This window comes from Argopecten irradians, chromosome 1, assembly GCF_041381155.1.
Source record: "Argopecten irradians isolate NY chromosome 1, Ai_NY, whole genome shotgun sequence".
NCBI lineage: Eukaryota > Metazoa > Mollusca > Bivalvia > Pectinida > Pectinidae > Argopecten > Argopecten irradians.
Genome location: NC_091134.1, coordinates 33092168 through 33107975, shown reverse-complemented (window position 1 = coordinate 33107975; position 15808 = coordinate 33092168). Strand labels below are relative to the sequence as shown.

The following is a 15808-nucleotide window of genomic DNA, read 5'->3' as shown; positions in this document are numbered from 1 at the left end:
CAATTTTGAAAAAAAAAAATATACCGAAATTTTTTTTTTTCTTCTTTTTTTTCACAACAGCAGGCCATAGACCACCTTCAAATTTTTAAGAAATCAAACTCTTTTTTGAGAGAAAATAATAAGGGCAGATAACTTACCTCGGCTGTTCTGGTAAATCATCTGGGTTACTGCAGTATGCTGGAACTATCACCGCTGAGTTTAATCCATAACTTGTGGCCGTGTTCTGAACCATATTGCGACTGGGTGGTAGTATGTCTGGAGTTAGCACTTTCCGACACACTCGGTCACCAAGGTCTGCTCCAAAGTCTTTGCTAGGATGTAATTGGTTTGAGTTGGCTTCCATGTCTCTATTTTCAAAATTTTGAAAACTTGTTGGCAATCGCTGACTTGAACTGGAATTATTCAAAGGGAAAGTAGCAGGTTGTGTTAATGCATTGTTGTTTTGTCCGACACACTTCCTTACCAGGCTATCCACACACATTGATTCATCCGATTCAGTACTGATCCTTTCTTTTGTAAGTGATGGCATTTCTTCGTCCGAACCAGATCCTGACATTGATGGCACATGGTTTTCTTTAGGAAAGTGCAACATCCATGGTGAACTGGAATTTCGTTTTTCTTCACAACGATTAAGAAGATGAATGTCTGGTTCTTCATCGTCAACATCTAACTGTAGATGTAAATCATCCTCATCGTCACTGATGTCACTGAACCGATCACTATGGACCACATTGAGTGACCCGTTACTACTTACAGGCGATTTATGCTCATACATGCCAAACCCAGTGTGACCCTGGGGTGTTCTGACTAACTGCAGGGTGTTTGGTGAGGACATAAGAGGTGGTGGTGATTGGGAATCGTCAGTGGTACCGCCCGTCTTAGGGTATTTAGGAATATTCGGAGGACCAAGGTCTGGCGGGGAGTTTGATCCATCACTGGAAGAGCCAGACATCTGTTTTTCATCGACTGGAGAACAAACTCTCTCCAGATTAGAAGGATTTCTTTCATTTGACTTCCCACTAAAGTTCTGAATGTCTGCTGGTGACAGTGGTTTCAATCTGATAACTGCCTCTTTTAACTTTGCTTTCTTTCTGTAGCTTTTACTTGAGTCCGAATTCAGTGAATCTTCCAAGTCCTTGCTATCACTAGAACTGTAGTCTTCCTGGTATCTGCTTGCCCTCCCCTCACCGAGACCATACGCTGGAGTTTGTGAGGACGGACTTCTCAAGGACACTGATGAGAATGGTTTAAAGTCGGAATCACACATGTTAACTTGGTTCATAATTGGCTGATAAACCGGACACACCTCACTCCCCGAGGAGTTTATCCTCATAGTTGTTTGCAGAGTAGAGTACACAGGGGACTGACTGTTATCGCTGATTGGTAGCACAGGACTCTGTGCTTCAGACGTCGACCGGGTCAGTCCTTGATGGTCCTGTGCCAGCTCCTCAGGGGACAACGGAATGGGAGGAGACACATTTCCCTTTTCAGAGTCAGAGGATGAAATAAAAGACATTTTGAACATAGCATCTTCATATTTGATCTTGCAATCATCAGTGTTTTCATTATAAGAAAGTCTAGTGTCATTCAGATTGGCTATTGTTGCTTCGTGAAGTAATGATAGGCAATTCATAAGTTTCCCGCTGCCTGGCACTTTCTTACGCCGAGACTTTTTACTCAGGAAGGCGATTTGAAGTTTCTGATTTCGGGTGAGTTTTTTCTTCCTCTTGTTGCCCTTGGATGCAGATTTAGGATCATCAGAGTCAATGTCTGCCTGCTGTTCCTTACTATCATTGGACCAATCGTCGCAGGTTTCCTCTCTCACATTAGCCTTCTTTTCCGGAGAGGATTGACCAGTAGAATCCTCAGAGGTGCTGCTCCTTCCTGATGTCTGATCTTCTGATTCCCCTTCACTAGATGAATTTGAAGTTCTGCGATTTAAAGCATGAATCTTACACTTTGGATGCGTCTCTTTATACTCTTTCACATTAACACTTTCATCCTCGTCCATTTCCAATCTTTGCAAACACACCGACATTCTACGAAAACCTTTAAATCTACCAATCACTATGTAATCTATTCCAGCGACCTCCTTCTTTTTCTTTTTCCGCTTGGTCTTTTTCAACCCTTTATTTTCCTTCTCAAGTGCATAGTCCATATCACTTCCAGAATTGTCTGAACTCCTTTTCCCTTTCATTCCTTTATCACTCTGTTTATGACCTATTTTCCCACTTTTTGATAAGCTGAGTTTTCTTTTGTGTGATTTGAGCTTGGTTTTAGATTTGTCGGGAGTACTCATATAACTGTCTGACGAGTCCTTCCTAGAAGTTGTTCGCGATGATAGCTCTGACCAGGACGATGTGATTGGAGAATCCATACGGCCTTGAAAAGCGAAATCTTTCTCTGAAAGACAGTGATTTTTCACCAATGGATTAGACTGGAGCTCTAACTCATTTTTCAAAGTCCTTAACTTAGCCTCCAGTTCATTCCTGCTACATATGATATCTGAATCAAAGAGCTTGTAGTTTTCCAGTGCGTAGCCATTACAGTTGTGACGAATAGGACTTCTACCCGCAACAGGTGTCTGACTGGTAATGGGAGTTAGGACGCCATTGGACGCCTCGGTCAGATTCACATCCTTCAGTATCACATTCTGGACATCTCCTCCATCTGGGTCTATGACAGGGGGCACATTATGGATGTGGCCATTGGACGTGACCTTGAATCTCTTCTTGGTTGAAAGATTCTTCTGGCGGATGACATTGATACCTTTATCATTGTCCTGTCGTCCTTCATTAGTGAGTACTCCCACAGAAGGCACAGATGCCGATACTAAACAGCCACCATCAAATCCATCTCTCTGAAACATTTTTTTGTCAAGTTTATTGCCAAGTTTTTCCTTCAATGTTGATTTCATTAAGACTTGATCTATCATATTACTAAAATTCAGATTTTGTTTACTTTCATAACCAGCAGCCTTATATGGTAAACTATTTCCGTAGCTATTTTGCTGTGGATGGACTTTCAAATGGGTCATGTTGGCTACATGATCATTGCCATTCATACCGTGTTGATGTTGCTGTGGTTGAGCAATGTCTTTATCTTCATCTAAGATTTTTGAATTCAGTAGTTTCTCAAAAATGTTTCTTGTGTGTGAATAGTCACGCACTCCAGTTCTTGGAGAGAAACTAGAGTGACTGGCACTGTGGAATTCTTTCTTTTCAGGCAATTGAGTTTTGTGACCAGAGGGACAGCCCCCCTGGTCACTAAGCCCTAAAAAATTACCGGTGTTCTGTTTTTCATTTCTTTTTATCTCGGTTAAATTCACACTACCATGAGGGGAGCTATTGTTAGATTTCATCATGTTGGTGCCCGCTTCTCTTCCCTGATCTTGGCTCCCTCCATTCCCTTCAATGTTGTTGTGTCCTTGCATGTGACCTTCAAAACCATGACCTTGAAAGCCATTTCCAGGCACATTTGCCCCAGGATTTTGATTTTTAGGCATGTATCCTGAAGGTGTGCCAGGTCCATGACCTCTCGGTATTGGTCCTGGAAATTGACCTCTCATACCATATCCTGGCATTTGACCTTCTGATATATGACCTCTTGGCATCTGATTCAACATTGCGCCATGGTTACCATGCATATGACCTTGATTCATATGACCACTCATCATGGATCTCTCTGGCATTTGAACATCGGTCATGTGATTTCCAGGCATCCGATTCTCAGGCATGTGATTTGTCAATGTACTTCCTTCTGGTCTTTCATTTAATGACATTTGATCTTCATTCATATAACCTCTTTGCCCTTCTGACCTGTGACCTTTGGGATTATTGTAACCTGACATGTTGTCTGTTGGATTAAGACCAGTCCCAGGCTCTCCATGATTGCTGAGGTGTCCATTTTTCTGCGGATTTGTTGAAGAATTATAATTTGGTGCTGTGTGATGACTGCCTTGAGTTCTATCCTGCTGTTCTCCCTGTTTATTCTCCTTTGGTATCCTTTCTTCTCTTTGTGCTGGAGATTCTCCTCTATCAGGATCAAAAGAACTGTATCCTTTACTCAAGAAATTTTGGAATTGACTGAGAAAGCTATTCTGTTGTGTCTGGGATCCACCCTTTAACCCTTGAGCAGGAGGGTTTTCATTTCCATTCCTCATGCCATTTCCATGTTTTAATTCCTCCCTCTTATCATCACAATTACGTTGATTTTGAGCTACATGTTCCTGGGACAAATTATATCCCTGATCTTGAGTTGACATGCGTTCCTTGTTCTCCCTTTCAGTGCTGTGGTGAGGATGACCTATGTGATTTTCACTAACATTCTGCATGGCTGAATTAGATCCCGATTTATTCATGTCTTTCATTACTATTTGTTCCTGAAGCAATTTCTTAAGGTGTAGATTACTGATGTTTTCAGATAACTTTGCTTTCAATGTCGGTTTTAGTGGACCTGCAGCTCCAGTTGAGCTCTCTCCTGTGTGACTTTCGACTCTATCACATTCTCTGTGTAACCTTGAAGTTTCTATAGGTACTGCTTCGTTTGGTTGATTGTAGGACTGATTTGGACCGGGGCGATCAGACACCACGCCAAACAGATCCTGTGCCAGAGTATTACGAGGTTGGTGTATGTAAGACGTGTCACCAGGACAAGTGTCTTGTTTCTGGGAACTTGAAGTATTTTCCAATCGAATACGTTTCACAGCTGTTTCAATGTCTGTGGCTGATAAATTTTGCGTTTTCACTATTTCACGTCCGATTTTCAGCAAACTGTATCGTCTAGCATCCATTGGATGCATTCTCACAAACTTAACAGTGTTAGGACTGTCCACTGGTCTTTTCTTATGAAATTTAAGACGTTTAAACACCGGAGTTGGAACTTGAAAGGAGAATGTGTATGAGGCGTTGGAAGCTGCCGGCTTGACTATAGAGACCTTGTCTGCTATTGAGTTGGATCTACTCCTTGGTTGTGTGGGTGTTGTAGGACTCTGTGGGGTGAGTGGGCACTGAGGAAAATGTGTGTTGGGAGGGGTATCATACTTCCGTGGTCGGCCACGCTTTTTAATAACGGAAAGTGATCTCTGTAGTTTAGGAGACATCTTTCCTCCCGGTGTCCCTGTTCCCATTGCTGATGTTGGTTGTCTGGGTGGAAACTTCATAGAGCCATGAGTTGGTGTGTAAGGTGCATTATTCATTCCTTGTGCGACTGGACTCCTGTCTTGTGGATTCCAATATGGTGGAAACTGTAAATTGCCTGAATTATGGGACTGTTGGTGATATGTATTCATGTTAGACTGAGCTGGTTTGTATGGCGGAGAAAACTGTTGATAGCCACGGGAATCAGAATGACCAGCATAACCTTGGCCTTGATTACCTTGTTGATGACCTTGATGAATCGATTGACCTTGATGCATGTTTTGACCTAAAGTAGGATGACCTTGAAATGAGTTACTTTGATGTTGGTGACCTTGGGATGCATGACCTTGTGGGTGATGGCCATGTGGTGATTTGCATTGTTGAAGATGACCTTGAAGTGGCTGGCCTTGACCTGGTGACTGGTAATTTTCCAACTGTCTGTCCTGATGAACATTGACACCATAATTCGGATCTTTATTTACACTTGAAACCAAACTTTGAAGACTCTGAAGACTTGAAAATGAATCACTTTTCTTTTCCTGCATTTGATTTCCGGAAGATGCCTGAAAATTACTTTGAAGATCAAGTTTTGGGCTCTGAGAAGTTTGAGAAGATGGTCTGGAAAATGAATTATTCATTGATGTGTCTTGAACAGGTGAAGACAACACTGATGACTGAGACTTAGATGATGTATCCATGAAGAGATCTTCCTGACTACCATGAAGTGATGAATTTGACAGCTGACAAGAATCTAACATGTTGTCCCCAAACGATGAGCGCCTACTCAGGTCTTGACTTGAGGGTTTTACTTGAGTCAGTAAATCTGCCACCTTTTGGGGCTGACCTTTACCGTCATAGGGAGAAAGAGGTGAGGAAAGAGGACCAACGTTAAGTGTTGGCAAGACTGGTGTTGTCGGGCCGACAGAGGTACGTGAGGAAGCTGTGGATATATTAGAACATCTGCTAACACTCCTCTGAACAGGCTCCGAATGACAGTCTTCATCCTCGTCCCCCAGTAAAAGTCTCTCCAGCGTACTTGTAGGTTTGTTTTTAACTTCTTCTTTCAAGGGTTGAGCACAAATTTTAGTTCCTGAAACATTAACAGGATTATTGCTGCCAGACTTCACTGGTCCTGAACTGACTGGAGTTGTTGTGCCAGGCAATGACTGGGATTTCTTTGGTTTCCTCACTCGCTTCGCTGGAGTTTTACCGCTAGCATTCTGTGTGGCCTTTTTCTTACCCTTGCCTTGTGGCGGTACCTGGTTGCCATGAAACTGCTGAGGCCATTGATTTGGCTGCTGCTGCATCTGTTGTTGGTTACCATGGTATTGGTTGTACTGGTAACCACCGTAGTTCTGAGTCGGCATCTGTCCCCTGCCTTGTTGGTCGGTCATCTGGTTGTACTGGTTCATGTAGGTACCTGAATTGTAGTCGCCACAAGACTGGTTCCCATAGTAGTTCTGGTTATAGCTGTTATAGCTTTGATTGTTGGCACTATTGTAATCCCCCATGCACATTTGAGCAGGTTGCATGGGTGTGATTTGACTGCCCTTATTTCCACTGGTGTCCAGCTGAGAGCTGGTAGAGGACGCTGTGGGCGACTGTAGGGGCTGCAGAGTCTGCATTGGTGTAAGAGACTGTGGTGATGGATGTATTGATGTGTTTGGTGATTGAAGAGTCGGCGACTGGAGGGAAGAATGAGGCGAAGTGAGCATAGGAGGTGAGTTCACAGCCTCTAGTGGCGATAAGACCATATCCCTGCTACCCTCCCCACTCGGGACATGTTGTACTGAAGCGTTATCCTCCCCCCAGCCCTGGTTGCCCTGCCCCCAGGACATGTTATTCTGTGACGGTGGCATGTCCTGTTGATAACCTTGGTTCCATCCACCATTGTAATTATTGCCACCCTGGTTTCTGTAGCTGTTATCCATCCCATAGTTGTAGCCCTGCTGGTACCCCTGGTTAAACTGCATGGATGAGGTGGATCCCTGGCTGCCATACATAAACTGTGGATTCTCCTCATACATCAACTGCTGGTTTGGTGGATACTGGCCTTGACCTTGCTCATAGGGCTGGTGGTCATGTCCCTGTTGTTGTCCCATCTGACTGAAGTTAGACATGACAGGCTCAGAGTTTTCCATACTCTTCTTAGCTTTGGATTTTGCTGAAAAATGTAAAAGCGATTTATTAGTACGAAATATAATAGTTTCAATACAATTTTTTTTTAGCACTCAGAGATGAGACACCAGACATGTCAGATGCTTTCAGTGTCAGCATCATATTTGTCCAAACCCTAAATCCTAAGTACCAATACATTCACTCTCGTCCGTCATTTTGCACCCTTTTTTGCATATGATTAAGACTCTTCTCCCGTAAGGTACTGACCGCTGGCCTGTGGTTTTTCTCCTCCGGCTTTCCTCCACCAACAAACCTGGCACGTCCTTACATGACCCTGGCTGTTAATAGGACGTAAAACTAAACAAACCAAACCAATCTTCTCCGTCACTTTCAGATCTAATGATTAAGACTCTTCTCCCGTCACTTTCAGATCTAATAAACTATTTAACTCAAACTTTTTATTGGTATCAGCAATTACATCAATCAAATATTCTTCCTTTCACTACCATATTTTTTTCTTTTCACTTCAACCCTTTCATCAGCAATTACGTCATACAAATATTCTTCTTTTCAATATTCTCTTTTTTCACTTTCACTCATGTTTTCTCTCTATAAACAGTCTTTGTCATACTTTAAATATCAATATCTCGATTTGCGCTCTTCTAAGAACATAAGTCTTCTAAGAAGATCTTCCAGCTTATAGATAGAGCTTCCAGAAGCAGAAGAACTAAATCAAGAGAGCAAATTTACACTCTGTGAATGCTAATACAATATACCAAGTTCCTTACCTGGTTTTTCATCAGCTGCTCCATCAAACTGTGGTATCATTTCTTCATCTTCATCATCATCATCATCAGCTTGCTTTATCTGAGAATCATTCCATGTGTCGTCCATTCCAGCCCAGTTGAAATTGCCTTCACCAACACCACTATAGGAAAGAAATTTGTCAATTGACTATTATGATACAATAAAGATATTTGTCTTTGCATATAACGGAGTTACCTCCCTTGTGGAAAATTATCCATTGTGACATCATTTTTTGTGAATGAAACTCACAAACTGATGTCCACACAATCAATACCTACCCACAAAAGTAGATAGCTGTGTAATATGCAAATACAGAGAATTTGTGATAGTGTATAGGAAGGGCACTTCAACATATAGGGATTGGATTGCGCTTTTATGGAGCAATGTTAGCGCCCCATATTGAATATATTCTTAGAGGAAGTCCTCCATACAAGCATGGTTAACATAAAAGCGCAATCCAATCCCTATATTTACACTCATACGACTTTTTTATTTATATTTCATGCAATAAAATCGTCATTTAAATGTGATGTAATCATTCAATAAAAGTCGGTCAAAAGTGAAATGAGCTTGCTCAATTGAACAGCGAATGATGACTCTTCACGTAAGGTAGAATTATTCATCCGCTACGACAAAAAAGTTCAATATTTAATTGTAAAATAAACATGACAAACAAAGTAAATTTCAGAGAAATTTTTTTTCATCAGATCAGAACTTTAAATATATATTCAATTTTGCTTTAAGTTAAAATAAAGCGTATTAACATTAAGAATTTGTACTCGGCCACACGTGTGAACTCGGTGACCGTTTTAGTGCAGTGGGGTGAAGCTGACGCACGCTTACATTCAGAGTTTGCCAAAGTTGTCAAAACACTGGTGTTCAAGTAGGCCTAGCTCAACGTGTTTGCGATTGTCGTCTGACTTGACGATATTATATCCTTGGGAGCCATGTGATTATATAATCTATGCTTAGATCCATCGCCATCTACAGACGGAACAATTTCACTTGTGTTCGATTGGTACAATATGTATTTGTGGTGATGTGTAACTGTCAACACGTGGATTACTATTAGCGCTGCATGTTTTATAATACACATGATTAAATTCTCAAAGAACAAAGAAAAGAGGGTATGTTTATAACTGACCTCTGTCAGAGGGTCTCACGACCGTACACCCCAAAGACTCGATCGTAGGGCGAACACAGACACAGAGGTAATGTTTACATTTGACAGCACTGCACGTCGCCTCGGTCGGGATATTTTTCCCGTATCTTTATACAATTGTTAATTTGAAAAATGTTGGTATCATAAAAAATGTATATGAATGTAAAACATATATGTATTGTTTACATTTTTCCGAAATTCTATGAAAAACAACAATGTCAAAATGTAAACAAAGCCATGTGTTTCTTTATAAAAAAAGTAGTCCCTTTAAGTTGCATAGAACATTTTCGTACGTAAGTTCAAAGTTCAATGTCACCATGCAGTTATGGTAAACAAAATCGGCTAGTATTTGCGCATAGTGAACAAGCCTAGCAAGTGTAAATATATATGTATGATGTGAATGGCATTTTTGGCCTTCATATAAAATAGCATCCCAACTGGACCAGTGCTCATCTACTACTCTCACTATGTTTGCTGTTTAAACAATTTTTCACTGTTGGTAAATCTAAAAACATTTAAAGAAATTTGATAGCTCTCTACTACAGAGAATCCTACCAGCATATCTGTATTCTATTATAATATATTTATCGTTAAAGTTTAACAATCAGGACACAAGTTAAAACAACTTAGAAAGCCCTTTTCTCACTGCAGACTGTAAACCAACTTTCTAAATGTTATATATGAAATATAATCACATGGGAAAATAAATGGGGAAGAGATAAATCCCTCCTATGGCTGATATATATAGGAATCCCCACCTTGGTCCTGGTACAGGTTCCTTCTCCTCCCCCTCCTCCTCCTCGGTCCACAGTCTCTGTGACATCTCTAGTGTCTCAGCGTCCTCCGACATCCCCTCAGGGTCGTTGTCTACCTGCTGTGAAGTATTATGTAGGACGCTGTCCTCCTCCTCTAGAGCCTCTATCTGACTAGCTGCAATCTGAGAGCATTCTGGTGAATTTTCCTCCGCTAGTGATGCCAAAATCTCAGCAAGCTCTCGACTTGACTCTGAATAGTAAAATGGTAAAATTCAAATTGAGGTAAAATAGTGGTAGGTTATTTTCAAAAACCAGAATTCCTAAGTAAAAGCCAGCAGTATCTGGCAATAACTTGACATAGGTTTAGAACTCATAATTCAGAGGTGGTATGCTAGTAGTTGAATGTTGGGACACCTTCAAGACACCTGAACTATTTTGCTACTGTCATCCCCACCTACATTACATAAAATACATGGGTCCCTTTTTCTAGTACAAGCTCTTCAAATACCCAAAAGGTCTGTCCAATATTAGCAAGATCTATTTTTCTTTAACCCGTTAACAAATGAGGTTAAATTCCCAGTATAGTGATACTCACTCTGTGTTTGTGATGCTGACAGACCCTCGCCTGTTGCCTCACTAAAACTCTGACTAAAGGACACAACTCTTTTGATGGACTCTAGGCTGATCACTGGGGCCAGCCCTTCTGCTTCTTCCTCCTCATCTAAATCCACTGTATCCTGTGAGCTTGGCTGGTTGTCTTTTGTTAAAACCAAGAAGATTTTAGGATGTCATATTCCTCAATGATAACACTTTGGTGATGTTAACATTAAACAATTATAGACTTTTTGTGATGTCAATAATATAATTGATGGACCTTTGTTGGTGTTAATACGTATTATCATGCTACAACTTCTGACAGGTCAATATATTGCTTGTTAAGCTTTAACTTTTACACCTGTGATTGGAGTAATTTGCTGATTACCATACCTTCTGTCTGTGACATGTGCAGGTCCACTTCCGAGGCAGGTGATGGACTAATTTCAGTTTGTGAGACATCGTCACCCTGGGATGCTTCAGAAGTTACATCCGATTGACTGTCCCTGCAATTTTTCACATATCAATCACATCATAGTAATGGCAAATATTATTGGATGCAACAAGTTTGATGTATGACGACAGTTTGAGAAAATAATGTAAAAGGATTGATTGCTAAACACACATAAGAAGTTACATGAAACTTGAAAATGACGACCTCATACACTACTTACATGTAAGGCTGGAGCTCCAAAACAATCTCCCTATATCTCTGTCTGCTCTCCCGATCGCTCTCAGTTATTTCTACATTTTCATGCTCTGAAACAATAATATGATAATAGTTAACCTTTTTCTTAGTTTTTTATATATCTAATGATATGGTAGGTTTATAAAGACAAAGGGTTTTAGGGAAACAAAATGAAATTTTGTAGGAAAAATATTTGCCACAATGGCCGGTAAGTCAAATAATGTAGTCTACTATAAGGAACAGGAAGTGATCTTCCATCTCCATGAGACACTAAACAACACGGACCACTTTTCAGTAACTCAATCAACTGATGAAGATTGTTCGATATCACAGTCAAAATATATGGCACTGGTAAGTGAATACATTTCTCTGAGATACAATTTATATGAAAAACTCTAACTATATTATGGATTGAGAGAATGAAACAACACCTATGGCTATATAGGCAAAATTTAGTTTCCCTGTTCAGACATTTTGAGGAGAATTGTACCTTCAGACTCGGTTCTTGACAGTTGTGACAACTCTCCTCGATCCCTCCTTCTTTGTTTTTCATCTTCCCAAAGAGCTGCTAGTCCAGGGTTGGTCCCAACATTGGCTGGATAAAGTATTAACAAATACAGAATAATCATACATCGCAGCTATTGTGTGATGTCTAAACTTAACAGTGTGTAACCCTTATTTAGAGACACGAGAAGCATATGTTATGTACTAGAAGCTTATGTTATCCAGACCACACCTTTGAACCCTTCTCACTCAAAGGCTGGAACAGTTCATTAAAAGTTTTCAGTGAATGATCTACTATCACTAGAATCTTAAATGAGTATTCATCTAAAATAAGATGTTATGAAACAAGTTTTAACAGTTGAGAGTCTACTCAAGCAAAATGATAACCTTTATACAAGTTTCAAACTGGACCACTTACCATCAACCTCTAATCTGTTGAGGATGTCTGCTGCCACCACATCCACCTCCAGCTCACATGTACTCTGTCTCTCTATATCCACACACATGTCACTGAAAAAGTTTGTTGTATCATAAATATGTGTATCAGAGTGGTTGTGGGATATTGTCATGATCTTTTCTGACTTATTGATAATCTAAAATGATCTGGAAAGCTGGATTTTATACAAGTTTCATTACAATACATTTACATTTTCCTTGAAATAAGTAAATTAAAGGTTTTTTTTATAGCAGATTGGATTTTTTTCTACAACCATAACACATTCTTCCATTGACCATAGCTGAACATAAATATCATGCAAAAACACCAACTCCAAGATAGTGTAATTGAAATGCAGAGGTGCATAAAGATTAAAAAGAATGGCCTTGAAAGAGCTAAGACCTTGACCTTCAAAGCCTTATTGACTGACCATGATATGTTAGTGTTGTCCCAAACTGCCATACGCTGGTTGTCGTCGCGGCTGGCTGACAAGGACCGAGGCGTTCCGCTGCTGTGCTCATCTGATTCCGGACTCCTAGTCTCCATGGTGTTCCCATTATCTGTGAATATTTAAAACAAAACTTAAATTTTTCGCCTTTTTGTTTTTTTGGCGATAAAGTATCACCTTGTGAAAATTCATCTGTACGCAAGAATCTCGATTGCCTTTCTCAAATCAAATACTTTGTATGAATACAAGATTCCTGTTTGCATCTCTAAATGTAAAATTTTCTAAGAATACAATAGGTTTTTTTTTCTTGCATTGATCAATTAATAAGATACAGTTTTTGCTGTGAACTTTATCAAGAATTATGAAGTTTTGTCAAATATCTTCGTTAAAATCTTACCATCTTCCCTCCTGCTCCTTCGGAACTTCACAGCTGCTACATTAATCATATTCATACCATATAAATTGTAGTCAATGAACATCTGAAAGCAGGAAAAGTTGTATATCAATATTGTACAAAAACAACAAGAGAGAGCCTAGATGGTCATTTTAGAGACTAAATATTTAAGCAAAGAAACAATCCTCTCATGAATTATACAGGACATTTTGAAGACATTTTTCCACAAAAACTTTTCATTTTCAGCACTACCACTGCATCTCAAATGTCTAACAAGTCAATTTTTTGTAACTTTCTACTTTGATGCCTAGCCAAATTCATTTGTGATTTCACTTATGAATAAGAAGAACTAGCATTATGACCCAAGGATTTTCAGCAAAGTGTCCCTATGGGGCCCTGTTTCTCTTTCTCATGTTGATTGGAACATACCTGTAATGTATAAGGGATATGTGATTCATGGGGTTGGTATGATTGATTCATGACTGCTCCACCTAAAAGTAAATCTGCAACCCTGAAATAGTCAAAGGAAATATTCTCAATTAATTCATAACATTAACATAGCAGTTAAAATGTGGTTCTATGTTTTGTTTTCAATATGATGTACATGTATACATAAAAGCATACTCACTTAATCAAAATTTGCAGACACTTATTTCCAATTCAGTTCAATAAAAGATATATATAATAAAACATAATATCACTTTTTCTACATAAAATTTAGTTACAACTGGTATTTGATAATGAAAGTATTGGCCACAGATGAACTCTTACTAATTATAATGTATTTATAATGCAGTACATGAGTATAAAAATTCTATACCCACAACAATATACAGATGATTAACACATAACTCTATGCCTGCCAAATAGAAAACAGTCTACATTTCTATATTCAATTCTCTGCTAGCAAAAATATTGTTTAATATTGTTTAACCAAACAACAGCCTGTGTTAGTTAAAGATGCTCCAAAGCTGACAAATGGTATTTTTTCTCTATCAAAAACAGGAGCAGATGATTTAGTATTTTTCTTCAGTTACAAAAGTTAATTATTTATACCATTACCACCATAGAAAAGTTTGAGCTTTTAATTTTACTTTAAGATTATATTAAGATATTTAAAATAATTAATTGCATACCGAAAAAATATGTGGCACTATGTCCTTTATAGAAAGAAGTACTGATATAGTGCATGCACCAAAAGCAAAATATGTTATTTTTTATGTTAATTAGACATATATACATACTTACATGTATTTATATGTACATGATTAAACACCAATAATTGTTCAAATGAGGAGTATCGTTTATGCTCAGTCGGTAATGGAGCATCGTTAAGATCAGACCAGATTTAGAACTTAGAGGTAGTGGTAAACAATCAGTATCTTTACATTTTTGTCCTACTTACTTCCTCACAATACCTGGATTGTACAGGTAAATCTTGAGAAACTGTTGCTCCTTATCATGGTAACCATACATAGGTCTGAAACATTAAAATAATTGAAATTTAATATATGTTACACTGTATTGTTGGTAAAATTTACAATTTGGTAATACTTTCAAATGAAGTTTCTTGCCATTTTAAAAATATTAACAGCTACAAAAGGTCAGCAAATATATCAATTAAGTCAAGTTCATAAACACTGACTTTAATTTAATATTTACCGAGTTAATGTTTCAATACCTATCCAAAAAGGGGATATAACTCTGCAATATGTACAAAATATGTCAAATTAAAAAATTGTGGAAATTAAAAGAAAATTCAACTTACATGCCAGACACCAGTGAAATTTTGTATACATGTTGAATGTTTGAAGTAGGATGACCTTGAGCAACATTTACAGCTTTATCCAAGCTGGAAGCGAACTGTCGCATGTACCTGTCCCAGGGTTGTGTACCGTCGTACGGCACGTAAAGGTACGGGAACACACCATGCACGTGCATACATGTTTTCTGACCTGTATCAGAATAAAATCCAACATTAAAACTAAACAATGAGGTCATCTTCAAATGAAATTGTTTCACTCATTCACCTCTGAAACACTTAGACTCTTCTAAATCAAAGACTAGACCAGTCCATTATGAAATTTCAGTAGTGAATGGATTGATAAACATACAGAATTCAATAAGTCAAGCTAACTGGTAATAGTATTTGTTTATCTTTAAATGATCAAAACATTTACTGAAAACCAGTTTACTCTTGACGTTAATTTGATTTCATGTTTTCATGCTAACAACTATTTCACAGCTGCTAAATGTTGAAATTTCAAGTTAGAAGTCCTTGCAAGAAATTGAAGTTGAAAATTTTTCACAGCATTTAATTTTGTGAATTCCTGTAAAACATATATATGAAGTTTAATTACACATGAAAGCAAAAAAAAATTCAGTAATATATATATATATATATATATATATATATATATATATATATATATATATTGTGAATGATTCTTCTGCTGTACCAGGGCTTACAGTTTCAGAGGGTTACATTTGTTCATAGATGTTTTGTGTGTATTTTCTTCTTGATTGTGCGTATCTTTGGGATGACATATGTGTAGGGTCTAAAGTGTTGGCTATTTGTGATACATACTGCATATAACACAGACACAATATATACCTCAGTTACTGAGCCAGGACCCCTGAGGACTTTACAATGTAGTCAGAAGCTAAGTGAACACTCTTTACAGAAAATTTACTGACACATGTGCCAAGTGTGTATACAAATTCTGCTCTAGGTACAGTTTGTCTGTACATATTATTTCAATTA

General features: G+C 38.6%; 1 protein-coding gene across 2 annotated transcripts in view; it reads right to left on the bottom strand.

Moving 5' to 3' along the window:
- Nucleotides 1–15808, bottom strand: part of LOC138324823 (uncharacterized) — a 59900-nt gene that overhangs the window by 18080 nt on the left and 26012 nt on the right. For both annotated transcript variants that reach the window (XM_069270002.1, XM_069270009.1), the window contains exons 4-16: nucleotides 14813–14999; nucleotides 14450–14524; nucleotides 13474–13555; nucleotides 13048–13129; nucleotides 12633–12762; nucleotides 12185–12276; nucleotides 11753–11857; nucleotides 11249–11333; nucleotides 10968–11080; nucleotides 10576–10737; nucleotides 9984–10230; nucleotides 8045–8184; nucleotides 138–7302 (exon numbers count right to left, since the gene is read on the bottom strand). In XM_069270002.1, coding sequence (XP_069126103.1) covers nucleotides 138–7302; nucleotides 8045–8184; nucleotides 9984–10230; nucleotides 10576–10737; nucleotides 10968–11080; nucleotides 11249–11333; nucleotides 11753–11857; nucleotides 12185–12276; nucleotides 12633–12762; nucleotides 13048–13129; nucleotides 13474–13555; nucleotides 14450–14524; nucleotides 14813–14999 — 8665 coding nt within the window. The remainder of the gene's footprint in view (nucleotides 1–137; nucleotides 7303–8044; nucleotides 8185–9983; nucleotides 10231–10575; nucleotides 10738–10967; nucleotides 11081–11248; nucleotides 11334–11752; nucleotides 11858–12184; nucleotides 12277–12632; nucleotides 12763–13047; nucleotides 13130–13473; nucleotides 13556–14449; nucleotides 14525–14812; nucleotides 15000–15808) is intronic.